The 15,010-nt window shown below is 43.6% G+C and overlaps 1 protein-coding gene across 1 annotated transcript in view; it reads right to left on the bottom strand.

Annotated features, from left to right (window-relative positions):
• The window catches only part of LOC115156292 (potassium voltage-gated channel subfamily H member 8-like), a 219,652-nt gene extending 205,558 nt beyond the window's left edge, over nt 1-14,094 (bottom strand). Inside the window, 1 exon segment of the mRNA XM_029703745.1 lies at nt 13,664-14,094. Coding sequence (XP_029559605.1) covers nt 13,664-13,739 — 76 coding nt within the window. The 5' untranslated portion in view covers nt 13,740-14,094.
• Nucleotides 14,095-15,010: the final 916 nt, after the last annotated feature.

The following is a 15,010-nucleotide window of genomic DNA, read 5'->3' as shown; positions in this document are numbered from 1 at the left end:
CCCTGACCTGTTCACCGGACGTGCTACCTGTCCCAGACCTGCTGGAACCCTGACCTGTTCACCGGATGTGCTACCTCTCCCAGACCTGCTGTTTTCAACTCTCTAGAGACAGCAGGAGCGGTAGAGATACTCTCAAAGATTGGCTATGAAAAAGCCAACTGACTCTTAATCTTGTGTTATTGACTTGTTGCACGCTCAACAACTACTATGATTATTATTATTTGACCATGCTGGTCATTTATGAACATTTGAACATCTTGGCCATGTGCTGTTATAATCTCCACCCGGCACAGCCAGAAGAGGACTGGCCACCCCTCATAGCCTGGTTCCTCTCTAGGTTTCTTCCTAGGTTTTGGCCTTTCTAGGGAGTTTTTCCTAGCCACCGTGCTTCTACACCTGCATTGCTTGCTGTTTGGGGTTTTAGGCTGGGTTTCTGTACAGCACTTTGAGATATCAGCTGATGTAAGAAGGGCTATATGGTGGTAGTAGTGATGGTGGTAGTGATGGTGGTAGTGATAGTAGTGGTGGTAGTGATGGTGGTAGTAGTGATAGTAGGGATGGTGGTGGTAGTAGTGGTGGTGGTGGTAGTAGTGATGATGGTGGTAGTAGTGGAGGTGGTGGTAGTAGTGGTGGTGGTGGTGGTAGTAGTGATGATGGTGGTAGTAGTGATGGTGGTCGTAGTAGTGATGGTAGTGGTAGTAGTGATGGTAGTGGTAGTAGTGGTGGTGATTGTAGTAGTGATGGTGGTAGTGATAGTAGTGATGGTGATGGTATTAGTGATGGTGGTAGTGATGGTGGTAGTAGTAGTGATGGTAGTGATGGTGGTAGTGATGGTGGTAGTAGTGATAGTAGTGATGGTGATAGTAGTGATGGTGGTAGTAGTGGTGGTAGTGATGGTGGTAGTAGTGATAGTAGTGATGGTGATAGTAGTGATGGTGGTAGTAGTGATAGTAGTGATGGTGGTGGTAGTGATAGTAGTGGTGGTGGTGGTAGTAGTGATGGTGGCGGTAGTAGTGATGATGGTGGTAGTAGTGGTGGAGGTGGTAGTAGTAGTTATGGTGGTGGTAGTAGTGATGGTGGTAGTATTGATGGTGGTGGTAGTAGTATTGATGGTGGTGGTAGTAGTGATGATGGTGGTAGTAGTGATGGTAATAGTGATGGTGGTGGTGGTGGTGGTAATAGTGATGGTAGTAGTAGTGATGGTGGTGGTACTAGTGGTGGTGGTGGTAGTATTGATGGTGGTGGTAGTAGTGATGATGGTAGTAGTGATGGTGGTAGTAGTGATGGTGGTGGTAGTAGTGATGGTAGTAGTGATGGTGGTAGTAGTGATGGTGGTGGTAGTAGTGATGGTAGTAGTGATGGTGGTAGTAGTGGTGGTAGTGTTGGTTGTAGTGATGGTGGTGGTAGTATGATTCAGGTTGATGGTGTGATGTGTGACTAGACATGGGGTGGCAGTGGTCGTTAGGCCACACAGCATCTCCTAGTGTTACGATGAATTAACCTTCGTTGTTTGAACCTGGGTCTTCTGTGCCCTGTGCACCACTAGACTGTGTTACCCTGCTGAGCTAAAGCCTAGACATTTCACTCTGGAAGCCAACGCAAGTCTCTCTCTCTCACTCTCGCTCTCAGAAAGAACCTACACACTTGTTGAATCAACGTTGTGTCCACGTCATTTCCATGAAATTGCGTTGACCCCACCTGGAATAGACGTTGAATTGACATCTGTGCCCAGTGGGAAATGTGTTTCTCTGTATTTCTTTGTCAGGCTGTTTATAAAACACAAAGCTTTGCGTGTTTGTTTGTCGCAGGCAATAGCGAGATGCAAGAACAAAATGGCTTTATATTTAGCTCCACGGGTGCTTTGTTGAAACACTCTGGTTCTGACACTCGGCAGATCCCTGTCCTTTGTCTGACAACACCGAGAGGTCGCAATGAATCCTTGACATCCATGGGAGTTAATTACAATGACTTCACTTAGATTGCTGGAGGTGGGTAATTAGTGTTTGAACAGCAAACGAATGCTGCAAATAGAAAAATAAAAGAAGGCCTGTGTTTTTGTAGCTCTCAGAGGAGAAATTGACTGGATCTCTTTCGGATGAGCAGAGTTCATTTGGATGTAGGATAGTTGGAAAGAACGTGTGTGCATGGCTCTGTGAAAGAACGTGTGTGGATGGATCTCTGTTGGATGAGCCAGCGTCTGTTAATCTGGATTAAAGGCGTTGGAAGTTGAAGGGGCTTCTTGCGTTCTGGCTGGTGGGTGGATACTTGAGTCACTTGGTTGGGTTGGACTACAGTCAAACTGTTGAAGCGGCTCTAGCACTGAGGACTAGAGGGTGCCTGCTTGCCTGCTCTCAAGAAAGACCAAGGACTGTTTTTGCTCTTTAACTTCTATGGGCTAGGTGGGACGCTAGTGTCCCACCTGCGGGACACACTATTCAACAGCCAGTGAAATAGCATGGCGCGAAATACAAAACAGCAAAAATCAATTTAATTTTCTCAAACAATCAACTATTTAACACCATTTTAAAGATAAACTTCTCGTTAATCTAACCACATTGTCCGATTTCAAAAAGGCTTTACGGCGAAAGCATAAAATTAGATTATGTTAGGGCATAAATTTCACAAGAAAAACCACACAGCCATTTTCCAAGCAAGGACATGCATCACAAAAAACAAAAATACAGCTAAAATATTCACTAACCTTTGATGATCTTCATCAGATGGCACTCATAGGACTTCATGTTACACAATACATGTATGTTTTGCTCGATAAAGTTCATATTTATATCCAAAAACCCTATTTTACATTGGCGCGTGATGTTCAGAAAATGTATTCCCACCAAAACCTCCGGTGAATGAGCACATCAATTTACAAAAATACTCATCATAAACGTTGATAAAATTTACAACAGTTATCGAAAGAATTTTAGATATACTTCTCCTTAATGCAACCGCTGTGTCAGATTTTAAAATAGAATTAAGGAGAAAGCACATTTTTCAATATTCTGAGTACATAGCTCAACCATCAAAGTAAGCTATACAGATACCCGCCAAGTTCTGGAGTCAACTAAACTCAGAATTAGTATTATAAATATTCTCTTACCTTTGCTGATCTTCGTCAGAATGCACTCCCAGGACTCCTACTTCCACAATAAATGTTATTTTTGTTCGAAATACTCCATATTTATGTCCAAATACCTCCGTTTTGTTCGTGCATTCAGATCACTATCCAAAGGCATAACGCGCGAGCGTAAATCCAGACATAAAAAATCAAATTGTTCCATTACCGTTTGTAGAAACATGTCAAACGTTGTTTACAATCAATCCTTAGGGTCTTTTTAACATAAAACGTCGATAATATTCCAACCGGACAATAGCGTATTCATTACAGAGGAAAAAGAAGGAGCGGCGCGCCAAACGTACCCGCGCAGTAAACAACTCACTGGTCCTGTAAGGCTTTGGGCGTAGTGGGTGCGAAGTCAGGCGCAGGAAGCAGAGTACAGGGTAGTGCTTTAATGTTACACAACGGCGAACACAAGCCACCCCACAGAGATACTGGGCGCACAAAAAAACAAAATGCCCCAAACACTGGAGACTGAAACAGTCCGAGGAAACCCACGTACAAGCACCTCAAACACGAGCGTGCACAGAAGCAAAATACACAAAACAATCCCGCACACAGAGCAGGTGGGCCTACTGGCTAAAATAACCCAGCTAATCAGCCCAACACAAAACAGGTGCAAACAATAAACAGAAAGGGGGAAAAAGGGAATCAGTGGCAGCTAGTAGGCCGGTGACGACGACCGCCGAGCACCACCCGAGCAGTAAGGGGAGCTACCTTCGGTAGGAGTCGTGACAGGTCCCAGGCAGTCCACTCATTGACTGAGCTCCTATTTTCTGCCCAGTAACAGGAGAAGGATGAAACACGTTTCTAAGGGCTGTTGACAGCCAATGGAAGCCTTAGGAAGTGCAACGTGACCCCACAGACACTGTAGTTTCGATAGGGATTCAAAAGAAGAACTACAATTCTCAGATTTCCCACTTCCTGGTTGGATTTTTCTCAGGTTTTTGCCTGCCATATGAGTTCTGTTATACTCACAGACATCATTCAAACAGTTTTAGAAACTTCAGAGTGTTTTCTATCCAAATCCACTAATAATATACAAATATTTGACTCTGGGCCCAAGTTTTTAGCCAGTTTACTCTGGGCACGCTTTTCATCCGAAAATGAAAATACTGCCCCCTATACCTTAAAAGGTTAATTTAGTTTAGTTTTTCAAAGGAGAGCGGTCTTGGAGTAATACACAATGCACTCATGCCTATGACAGAGAAAATAATATAAATAATTACAGACAATTAGTAGGCTAATATGCATGGGTGAGCAGAGGAAATGTCAAGAAATCCATTAATTGACAGGTGAAGCACACACACACACACACACATCCAATAATAAGAGATGATCACTACTGTCTATATCTATGCATGATTGTGTTCCATACCATTTTCCTTTATACAGCTGTAATTAAATCAAACACTAACTGCTGAAGAGACACGTTAAGGTTTTCAACTAAATGAAACAACCTCATGGCAGGATTAGTTATAGCCTAAGCGAGCAACAATTCCCAGCAGCATGTTCTGACTTATTTCACATCAATCAAAAATGGTAGTAAGATGAGTTAAAGTGAGTGTGGCTTGTGCATCTGCTCTTATCTTCCTCTAGACTATAGGGTGAGGAGAGGGAGAGGAGAGGGTGAGGAATGGGACAGGGGAGGAGAGGAATGGGACAGGGTAGGGTGAGGGTGAGGAATGGGACAGGGGAGGAGAGGAATGGTACAGGGTAGGGTGAGGGTGAGGAATGGTACAGAGGAAGGTGAGGATGAGGAATGGAGAGGAGAAGGTGAGGAATGGGAGAGGGGAGGAGAGGAATGGGACAGGGTAGGGTGAGGGTGAGGAATGGGACAGGGGAGGAGAGGAATGGGACAGGGTAGGGTGAGGGTGAGGAATGGGACAGAGGAAGGTGAGGATGAGGAATGGAGAGGAGAAGGTGAGGAATGGAGAGGAGAGGAGAGGGTGAGGAATGGGAGAGGAGAGGGTGAGGAATGGGAGAGGGGAGGGTGAGGAGAAGAATGGGATAGGGAAGGCTGAGGAGAGGGTGAGGAATGGTAGAGGAGAGGAGGGTGAGGAGAGGAGAGGGTGAGGAATGGAACAGGGGGGCTGAGGAGAGGAGAGGGTGAGGAATGGTAGAGGAGAGGGTGAGGAGAGGAGGGTGAGGAGAGGAGAGGGTGAGGAATGGAACAGGGGGGCTGAGGAGAGGAGAGGGTGAAGAATGGGAGAGGGGAGGGTGAGGACGGATCGTTGGATCTGCCTCTCTGTGTGTTGACACCGGCGTCAGATAGCGCTCTTACCAAGCTGTCACACACAAATGGTTTAGGGGAACACTCTCTCACCCAGCTCCATCACAATTAGGGTTGAATATTTTGCCGTTATTTTACAAACGTTCCATCCCGAGAATAAATCACTTTTCTTCCGAGTAACCCGGTATTACCAATCAAAACCGGAAGGGTCCTTTAAAAGCATTATGAAGTGTATAAATAGGCCTATGTCTGGATTTGATTAGAGCTTTGATCGAGAATTCAAGCCTGATGAGCCCTACATTAAATACATTTAATGAGCCCTACATTAAATACATTTAATGAGCCCTACATTAAATACCTTTTATGAGCCCTACATTAAATACATTTAATGAGCCCTACATTAAATACATTTAAAGAGCCCTACATAAGACATTTAATGAGAAAAAACTCCTAAATACAAATGCAACATGCAACAATTTCAAAGATCTTGCTGAGTTACAGTTATAAGGAAATGTCAATTGAAATCACTGTTTTCTCTGTTTAATATTTGTTGTTTTAGAAATTAGAGAAAATAATGAAAATGGATGTTCTGAGTCCATGTCAAAGCTGAAATCACATCAGAAGACCATTTGAGTTCAGAGGGAGAAAAAAACTAACTGTGGATTTTTGAGTGTCATTGCTGTTTAGTTGCACATCAAGCAAGAGAGGAATGTGTCGGTCAAGCAATGTTTGTTGTTAGACCTAGGCTACTGCTGCAGCACGTCATGGCAGTTTGTAAAATAATTGCCACCCAATTGATACAAATAATCATGATGAACACGGAACAAAAATATAAACACAACATGCAACAATTTCAAAGATCTTGCTGAGTTACAGTTCATATAAGGAAATCAGTCAATTTGAAATAAATTCATTAGGACCCAATCTATGGATTTCACATAACTGGGAATACAGATATGCATCTGTTGCTCACAGATAACTTTAAAAAAAAGGTAGGGGTGTGGATGAGAAAACCAGTCAGTATCTGGTGTGACCACCATTTGCTTCATGGAGCGCAACATTTCCTTCGCATAGAGTTGATCAGGTTGTTGATTGTGGCCTGTGGAATGTTGTCCCACAACTCTTCAATGGCTGTGAGAAGATGCAGAATATTGGCGGAAGAGTTGTCATACACGTAGATCCAGAGTATCCCAAACGTGCTCAATGGGTGACATGTCTGGTGAGTATGCAGGCCATGGAGGAACTGGGACAGCTTCCAGGAATTGTGTACAGATCCTTGCAACATGGGGCCATGCATTATCATTATCATTATGTTGAAACATGAGGTGATGACGGCAGATGAATGGCACGACAATGGGCCTCAGAATCTCATCATGGTATCTCTGTGCATTCAAATTGCCATCAATAAAATGTGATTTTGTTCGTTGTCCGTAGCTTATGCCTGCCTGTAACATAACCCCACTGTCACCATGGGGCACTCTGTTCACAACGTTGACATCAGCAAACCGCTCATCCACAAAATGCCTTACACGTGGTCTGCGGGTTGTGAGGCCGGTTGGACAGACTGCCAATTTCTCTAAAACGACGTTGGAGGTAGCTTATGGCAGAGAAATTAACATAAAATGATCTAACAGCAGCACTGGTGGACATTCCTGCAATCAGCATGTCAATTGCACGATCCCTCAAAACATGTGACATCTGTGGCATTGTGTTGTGTGACAAAGCTGCACATTTTAGAGTGGCCTTTTATTGTCCCCAGCACAAGGTGCACCTGTGTAATGATCATGCTGTTTAATCAGCTTCTTTATATGCCATACCTGTCAGGTGGGTCACTGCCTTGGCTTCCATCAAGGTGGTGACCCGATCCTGTAGGTTCATGCTCTACAACATTCGCAGAGTACGACCCTGCCTCACACAGGAAGCGGCGCAGGTCCTAATCCAGGCACTTGTCATCTCCCGTCTGGATTACTGCAACTCGCTGTTGGCGGGGCTCCCTGCCTGCGCCATTAAACCCCTACAACTCATCCAGAACGCCGCAGCCCATCTGGTGTTCAACCTTCCCAAGTTCTCTCACGTCACCCCGCTCCTCCGCACACTCCACTGGCTTCCAGTTGAAGCTCGCATCTGCTACAAGACCATGGTGCTTGCCTACGGAGCTGTGAGGGGAACGGCACCTCCGTACCTTCAGGCTCTGATCAGTCCCTACACCCAAAGAAGGGCACTGCGTTCATCCACCTCTGGCCTGCTCGCCTCCCTACCTCTGCGGAAGCACAGTTCCCGCTCAGCCCAGTCAAAACTGTTCGCTGCTCTGGCACCCCAATGGTGGAACAAGCTCCCTCACGACGCCAGGACAGCGGAGTCAATCACCACCTTCCGGAGACACCTGAAACCCCACCTCTTTAAGGAATACCTGGGATAGGATCCTTCTAACCCCCCCCCCCCACCCCCCACCCTCCCCCCCAAAAACGATATAGATGTACTTTTGTAAAGTGGTTGTTCCGCTGGATATCATAGGTGAATGCACCAATTTGTAAGTTGCTCTGGATAAGAGCGTCTGCTAAATGACGTAAATGTAAAAATTATCTTGGCAAAGGAGAAATGCTCAGTAACAGGGATGTAAACAAATTTGTGCACAACATTTTAGAGAAATAATTTCTGGGATCTTTTATTTCAGCTCAGTGTATATGATATAGGCTACTGCACACTACGCACAACAGAAACACATAAAAGCCCATAGATGTAGCTAGCTATATGCTTTCTTGGGGAAATTAGTTTAACTAGCTCCAGTAGCCTAATCTTTTTGAGTGTGAACTGTATTACTGTAATGTATTGTATTATATGGACTAGAATTACACACAGTAAAATATACAATTTCGTTATCCTTACCTTCATCATTCTAATGACATCTGTGAATAATATAGGACTAGAATTAGATGCAGAAGGCTTTCACTTCTCTTCAAGAAGATTGAATGGTTATGGGTCTGAATAAATAACTGCTATAGCCTACCGCCATCGTACGTTTACTCTTCTTTCAAACTACTGGTTGCAGTATTTAACATTCAGCAAACAAGAGCTTGCGGCCCCCTTCGAATAGTCTATTGGTATAAGAAATGCAAAAAAATATAAAATCATTTCCAGCAAGCTATTCTAGTCTAGCTTTTAGTGCATGGGACTCCAAGAGCTAAGGAGCTTTTTTTAAGGAGATGCCAGCGGAGCTCAGGTGGATACGTATTGCGCAGGAGACAGAGGCTATAAGTTAGAAGCTTATTATGCATAACCCATCAATAATTAGCTAAATATAAGTCTAATACTGCATTGAATGTATTACCAGAAAGAGGTAGGCTAGGACATCTATATATAGGGCTATATATAGTGCATTCGGAAAGTATTCAGACCCCTTGACTTTTTCCACATTTTGTTACATTACAGCCTTATTCTAAAATTGATTAAATAGTTTTCCCCCAAAATCAAATCTACACACAATACCCCATAATGTAAAAGAAAAAACATGTTTTTATAAATGTTTGCTACGGAAAAATCAATATCACATAAGTGTTCAGACCCTTTACTCAGTACTTTGTTGAACCACCTTTGGCGGCGATTACAGCCTTGGGTACGACTCTACAAGCTTGGCACACCTGTATTTGGGGAGTTTCTCCCATTATTCCCTGCAGATCCTCTCTAGCTATGACAGGTTAGATGGAGAGCATCTTCTGCACATCTCTCCAGAGATGTTTGATCGGTTTCAAGTCCTGGTTCTGGCTGGGCCACTCAAGGACATTCAGAGACTTGTCCTGAAGCCACTGCTGCGTTGTCTTGGCATCCGTGCTTAGGGTCATTGTCCTGTTGGAAGGTGAACCTTAGCCCCAGTCTGAGGTCCTGAGCGCTCTGGAGCAGGTTTTCATCAAGGATTTCTCTGTACTTTGCTCTGTTCATCTTTCTCTCGATTCTGACTAGTCTCCCAGTCCCTGCCGCTGAAAAACATCCCCACAGCATGATGCTGCCACCATCATGCTTCAACTTAGGGATGGTGTCAGGTTTCCTCCAGACGTGATGCTTGGCATTCAGGCCAAATAATTCAATCTTGGTTTCATTAGACCAGAGAATCTTGTTTCCCATGGTCTGAGAGTCCTTTAGGTGATTTTTAGGTGACTCCAAGTGGGCTGTCATGTGCCTTTTACTGAGGAGTGGCTTCCGTCTGGCCACTCTACCATAAAGGCCTGTTTGGTGGAGTGCTGAAGAGATGGTTGTCATTCTGGAAGGTTCTCCCATTTCCATAGCAGAACTCTGGAGCTCTGTCATAGTGACCTTCTGGTTCTAGGTCACCTCCCTGACCAAGACCCTTCTCCCCCGATTGCTCAGTTCGGCCAGGCAGCCAGCCCTAGAAAGAGTCTTGGTGGTTCCAAACTTCTTCCATTTAAGAATGATGGAGGCCACTGTGTTCTTCGGGACCTTCAATGCTGCAGAAATGCTTTGGTACCCTTCCCCAGATCTGTGCCTCAACACAATCCTGTCTCGGAGCTCTACGGACAATTCCTTTGACCACAGGCTTGGTTTTTGCTCTGACATGCACTGTCAACTGTGGGACCTTAAACAAGTGTGTGCCTTTCCAAATCATGTCCAATCAATTGAATTTACCGCAGGTGGCCTCCAATCAAGTTGTAGAAACATCTCAACAATGATCAATGGAAACAGGATGCACCTGAGCTCCATTTCGAGTCTAATAGCAAAGGGTCTGAACACTTATGTAAATAAAGTATTTCTGTTTACATTTTTTTAGAAATGTGCAAAAATGTCTAAAAACCTGTTTTCGTTTTGTCATTATGGGGTATTGTGTGTAGATTATTTTTTTCCTCATCACTTAGTCCATTTTAGAATAAGGCTGTAACATAACAAAATGTGAAAAAGGTCAAGTGGTCTGAATACTTTCCAAATGCACTGTATATCAATCTAGAACAGGATTTTTTGTTTTGGCTGCAATTTGAATGGAGATGATGCAATTTGGATGCAATTTGAATGGATCAAAACACAGTGTGTTGTGAAATCTGTGAATGTATTGTAATATTTTTTTTTAAATGTAACTGCCTTAACTTTGCTGGATCCCAGGAGCTAATGGGGATGCATAATAAATACAAATATAAATACAGATGGAGAGAAAGTAAGACTGCGAAATTGCTAGCACTGCACTGATTTAAAGCAATGATACTCAAGTGACTTTTTTAAAACTCTGCAGCTGCAATTTACCATTCAAAAATAAGGTGATCCCAAAGTATACATGCAGTGGACACTATTTCTGTGCTTTTAAGGCCCATAATGCAATTCTTCTGAGGACTTTTCAGATTTGATGAACATGGCAGAACATATACAGCCGAAGTCCGACAAGAGCGGATACAAATTAATTGCTTTAACTAATTATGACAAATGTTAAGAAAATGTTGAGCAATGTAATAAAGTAATAACTTTTCAAATAAGTTACGTTACACATTATGTTGGCTGACAATTTGTTAGCTATGCTATCCTTACGAACCGCATTGCCTTACAGCAGTATGTACTTTACCGGTATGTTAGCTAGTTACCTAACGTTAGTTGGCTACTAATACATCGAACTTGCTAGGCAGTATATTAACTATATGCTATCTAACTAACTACCCAACGTTTATTGACTTGATTATTCACATCATTCTTAGCTAAGTGACATAGTCGTTGTGCGTTTCAATGGACATTGTTAATTCTGTCTATCTACTCCGATTTCAGAGCATTTTTGCGCAAAATAAACTGATGAATTTACGAATGTTCAACACCCTTTGAATATGGCCAGTGTCAGTAAACGTCGTCAAAAACAAGAGTAATTAAATTGTTGCCTACAGCACAGTTACAGTGACCGACGCTCTGGATAACATGAAAACAGCCTAACCAGCTCTGCTAGGGTGAGTAAAATGGTCAGAGTGAGGTGTTCTCTCATTTGTGTCTGGAAGTAGCTAGCCAACGTTAGCCAGTTAGCTTGGGTGCTTGACTGCCGTTGAACGATCAGATCAACCCTACTTCTTGGCCAGAGTGTCAAGTGTGCGCTCTGAACGCTCCGAGAGCGAAACTTACGAACAGACAATCTGACAACGCTCTAGATTTACGAACGCCCAGAGGGCACTCTGGCACTTGGGATTGAATTTACGAACACACCCGAAATTGTTAAATGTTTAGCTAGTCATTTGTTATGCTAACAAGCTAGCAAGAGGTTGCATAGGAATAGCATCAACTTCCGGTAGACAGGCGAAGCTCTAGTACACTCAACTGAAACGATATGGTTCGTTTACAGTATACTAAAATGAACTAATAGTATACAGTATGTAGTATCTACTCATTAAGTATGTTAGTATGGGTATTCGAACACAGCTGGGGTGTCTGTTCCCACCCTGAGCGTTGATGATTCATCATGCAGAGGCGTTAGAGAAGCCAGATTTAGACATCACATGTAATTTAACTGTTCCATTTCATGCCATGCTGTTCAATATAAATAATTTATTATTATTTACCGGTTTCTAAGCAGTTATTTATCCCGGGAAACGGGAGTGGTTTCGGCCCCTAATCACAATGGATCAAAACGCAGAAACAAGACACACAAGGCTCAAGCAGCCCTGCTTGGAACTCGACCGCCCACTTCCCCAGCACTTGTCCTAAAACCTTTTTTAACTCGCCCTTTTAACTCGCCATGTTTACTGCTTTACTGAAATAGGCATATGCAGCTATAAAATAACATCAACAATTATCTTCTGATCAAATCACATATCATGGTTGGAGATAGCCCTTGACCATGACTCTCAGTTCCATTCCATTACACATATCATGGTAACAAAGGCATCTTTTTTGTTAAGTTTTGTTAAGAGCCCTGACACTTGGTCTGAGCATGAACACACATTGCTTGCCTGTGGTTTTGGAAGCATAAGGACCTTATCTTTCATATCAGCGACCCTGGTACGGGTCGACTGCGCCAACCCTATAAAGGTGTGTATCAATTTAACCTTTTGTTAAAATATATATATATAACAAAAGGTTAAATTGTAGGGTTGGCCCAGTCAATTTGAACCTTTTGTTAAAAAGGTTAAAATATATATATATATATATATATATATTAACAAAAGGTTAAATTGATACACACCTTTGTAGGGTTGACGTTAGTGTTCCAACATGGCCATATCTCCATGTTGCAGCGCTTGTTTAAGGAAGACAGATGGAAGACATGCATGGCCACCTGTGCTAATTAGCTATCTAGCATCCCCCGAACGCCTGTGTGTGTATTAGTGTAACTGAGGAAGAAGTGTAGGACATCAACTGGAGACACACAGAGCTTGTGGATCTGTGCAAAACTGCAGGTTTGGGTTCTCCAAGACATTGAGTGCATTTTTTTTAATCTTTCAAGCTGATATGAAAGATAAGGGGCATATCAGCATATGTTTTGAAAACCGGTTTGAAAGCGATGATTGTTGACGTTTCTAAACGTTAAAACACAGCGTTGGAATTGTAGTTCACGTGGCGCCATCAGTGAGCGAATGTAAGCGCTGTAAACCCTACATATGGAGAAGGGTTTTCGAGAGCTAGGTTGGAGACAGCTGAGGTGAATGGTGATAGATGGACATTAGCAGCCAGTACATTATTAAACAATGGACCGCAGTATTGCAGTTAAACATAGCAGGTGCGCTAAATCACACCGAAACGTTAGAATCAAACCCGGTCTATCCACGTGCACTATTGTAAGCTTGGAAATTGTTTTATGCGGATTTCTGAATGTGTTGTCTAAATCAGTCATATCCCGATGTAGCAATAACTGCATTTTGCTGTGTGTTACTATGCACCCCATAGGCTACAATAGTAGCCAGAGAAAGGGTTATAGTAAGATGTGTTTATTATAGACCACATAGACCCCACAGGCGTGCGGAGCTCAGTTGTGCGCCTGACAGAAACCCCTGAAAAAAGAATGCACACAAACTATATGCCAACTTTTTGCTGAAGCCAATTTAAAACATCAGCTATCGATTATAATAACGGCGTAAAGACAATGCTTTAAGGCACAAATTGGATGAATAGGCCTATACAGTCAATACGTTGAAGTCGAAGTAGAATGGAAAATTCCGTCTCCTGCGTGGAAACACACCAATCAAATTGATTTCATTTGAGCAATCCTTTCAGTGTGGAGACATGTGCTTTGTCACTAACAATCTACTGGGTAGGCTATAGAGCAAGCCCTGAAAGTTAAAAACAGTAGAGGCTTTTAGGCGACCTAAACCCGCTTTATGACCTGGAGGTTGGTTACTTACGGGTGCCATCGAAGCGGGTGGCGATGGTGTCCAGGAAGGTGTTCTGCGGAGCCAGCAGACCTCTCATCACCGGCATCCTGGTACGGGTCGACTGGGTCCTCCTGCCTCGGCGCCCCGGGGCAGTGGATTCCTGTTCAGACCCAAACCCGGGAAAGAACCTTGACGTTCCGGGCGCGCATCCTAGCCCCTGGAGGAGCGCGCCGATCCGAGATGTGCGTGGCTCCACTTTGAGACCGGGGTTGTGACCATATCCTTCAAAAGTAAACGTGCATACCCAGTCTTGGAGAACCCAAACCTGGCACCAGCCTTTAGCTATAGACTACCAGCTTTAAATAGCTTAGATAATGTTTTTCTTTGTCTAGAAGAACCAACGCAGAATAAGGACAGCGCAAGTTTCGGTACTGATGCTGTGAACTGAACTCCGGAGGCAAGCTCCTCCTCGACGGTAAGCAATACTGTGCGCGCTCTCCTCCCCCTAGCAGTTGCTTTGTTTCTGCTGGTTACTACTGCGTGCAGATGTCATGTCACGTGATATATTTGGGGGACTATAGTTCCATGGACCAATGCTCCTGGGTACATTGGAGGCTTGGCAGGGGTGATGGTCCCTTGTGTTGCCCACAGACTTTACTTTGGGGATAGGATGGGGGGGGGGGGGGGGGGGGGTTGACAATAGTAGCTAGGCTACAAGATCCCTTTTTTCAACAAAATAAAGGAGATCCATTGTTGTGAACATGTAATATGGTATATTTCAAACTCCCTCCATAATCCGAAAATATATGTCCAGGAACAAATCAAATTCTATGTTTTTCTGTTGAATCAAGTCAGCCTGAAAACTCAATAATTGTCGCGGATAAGCATAGCAGCCCCAAAATGTGGGTTTCTCTCCCGTGCACAGCTGTTGGAGTTGCTATGGTGACAGCTGCTGTGCTTCAAGGGAGCCGGTCAGCGATTCAGAAATCAAATTTGACCAGTCACCCACCATACAATAACACATCAACAATAGGCCTATAAAACGTGTTCACCGAGAAACGAAAACCCAATTATGTTTTCTCTGGGGAGAACTAAACTCCATTGCAACAATATATGTTGCAGAGTTTAAAGCTTTTGACATGTTCCGCGTTTTCCGGTCGTGTTTTGAGAATGTTGTGGCGCCTCCTCGGCTCTCTAACCGGTAGTGAATAGGCTACATTCAGAACTGCGTAAAGGGCATGTAGTGCAGAAGGTTCATCATCAATGAATAAACACACAGTTTGTTCAGTCCAACACACTTCCCTTGAGAACTTGTTCGATTTTGTTATGTTCTAGTATTGCTCCATTAGCCTTAGTAGCCTATAGAGCTGGGGTCGC

Source organism: Salmo trutta, chromosome 20 (assembly GCF_901001165.1).
Source record: "Salmo trutta chromosome 20, fSalTru1.1, whole genome shotgun sequence".
Lineage (NCBI taxonomy): Eukaryota > Metazoa > Chordata > Actinopteri > Salmoniformes > Salmonidae > Salmo > Salmo trutta.
Note: the sequence above shows the minus strand (reverse complement) of the source record. Positions and strands in the feature narration are given on the sequence as shown.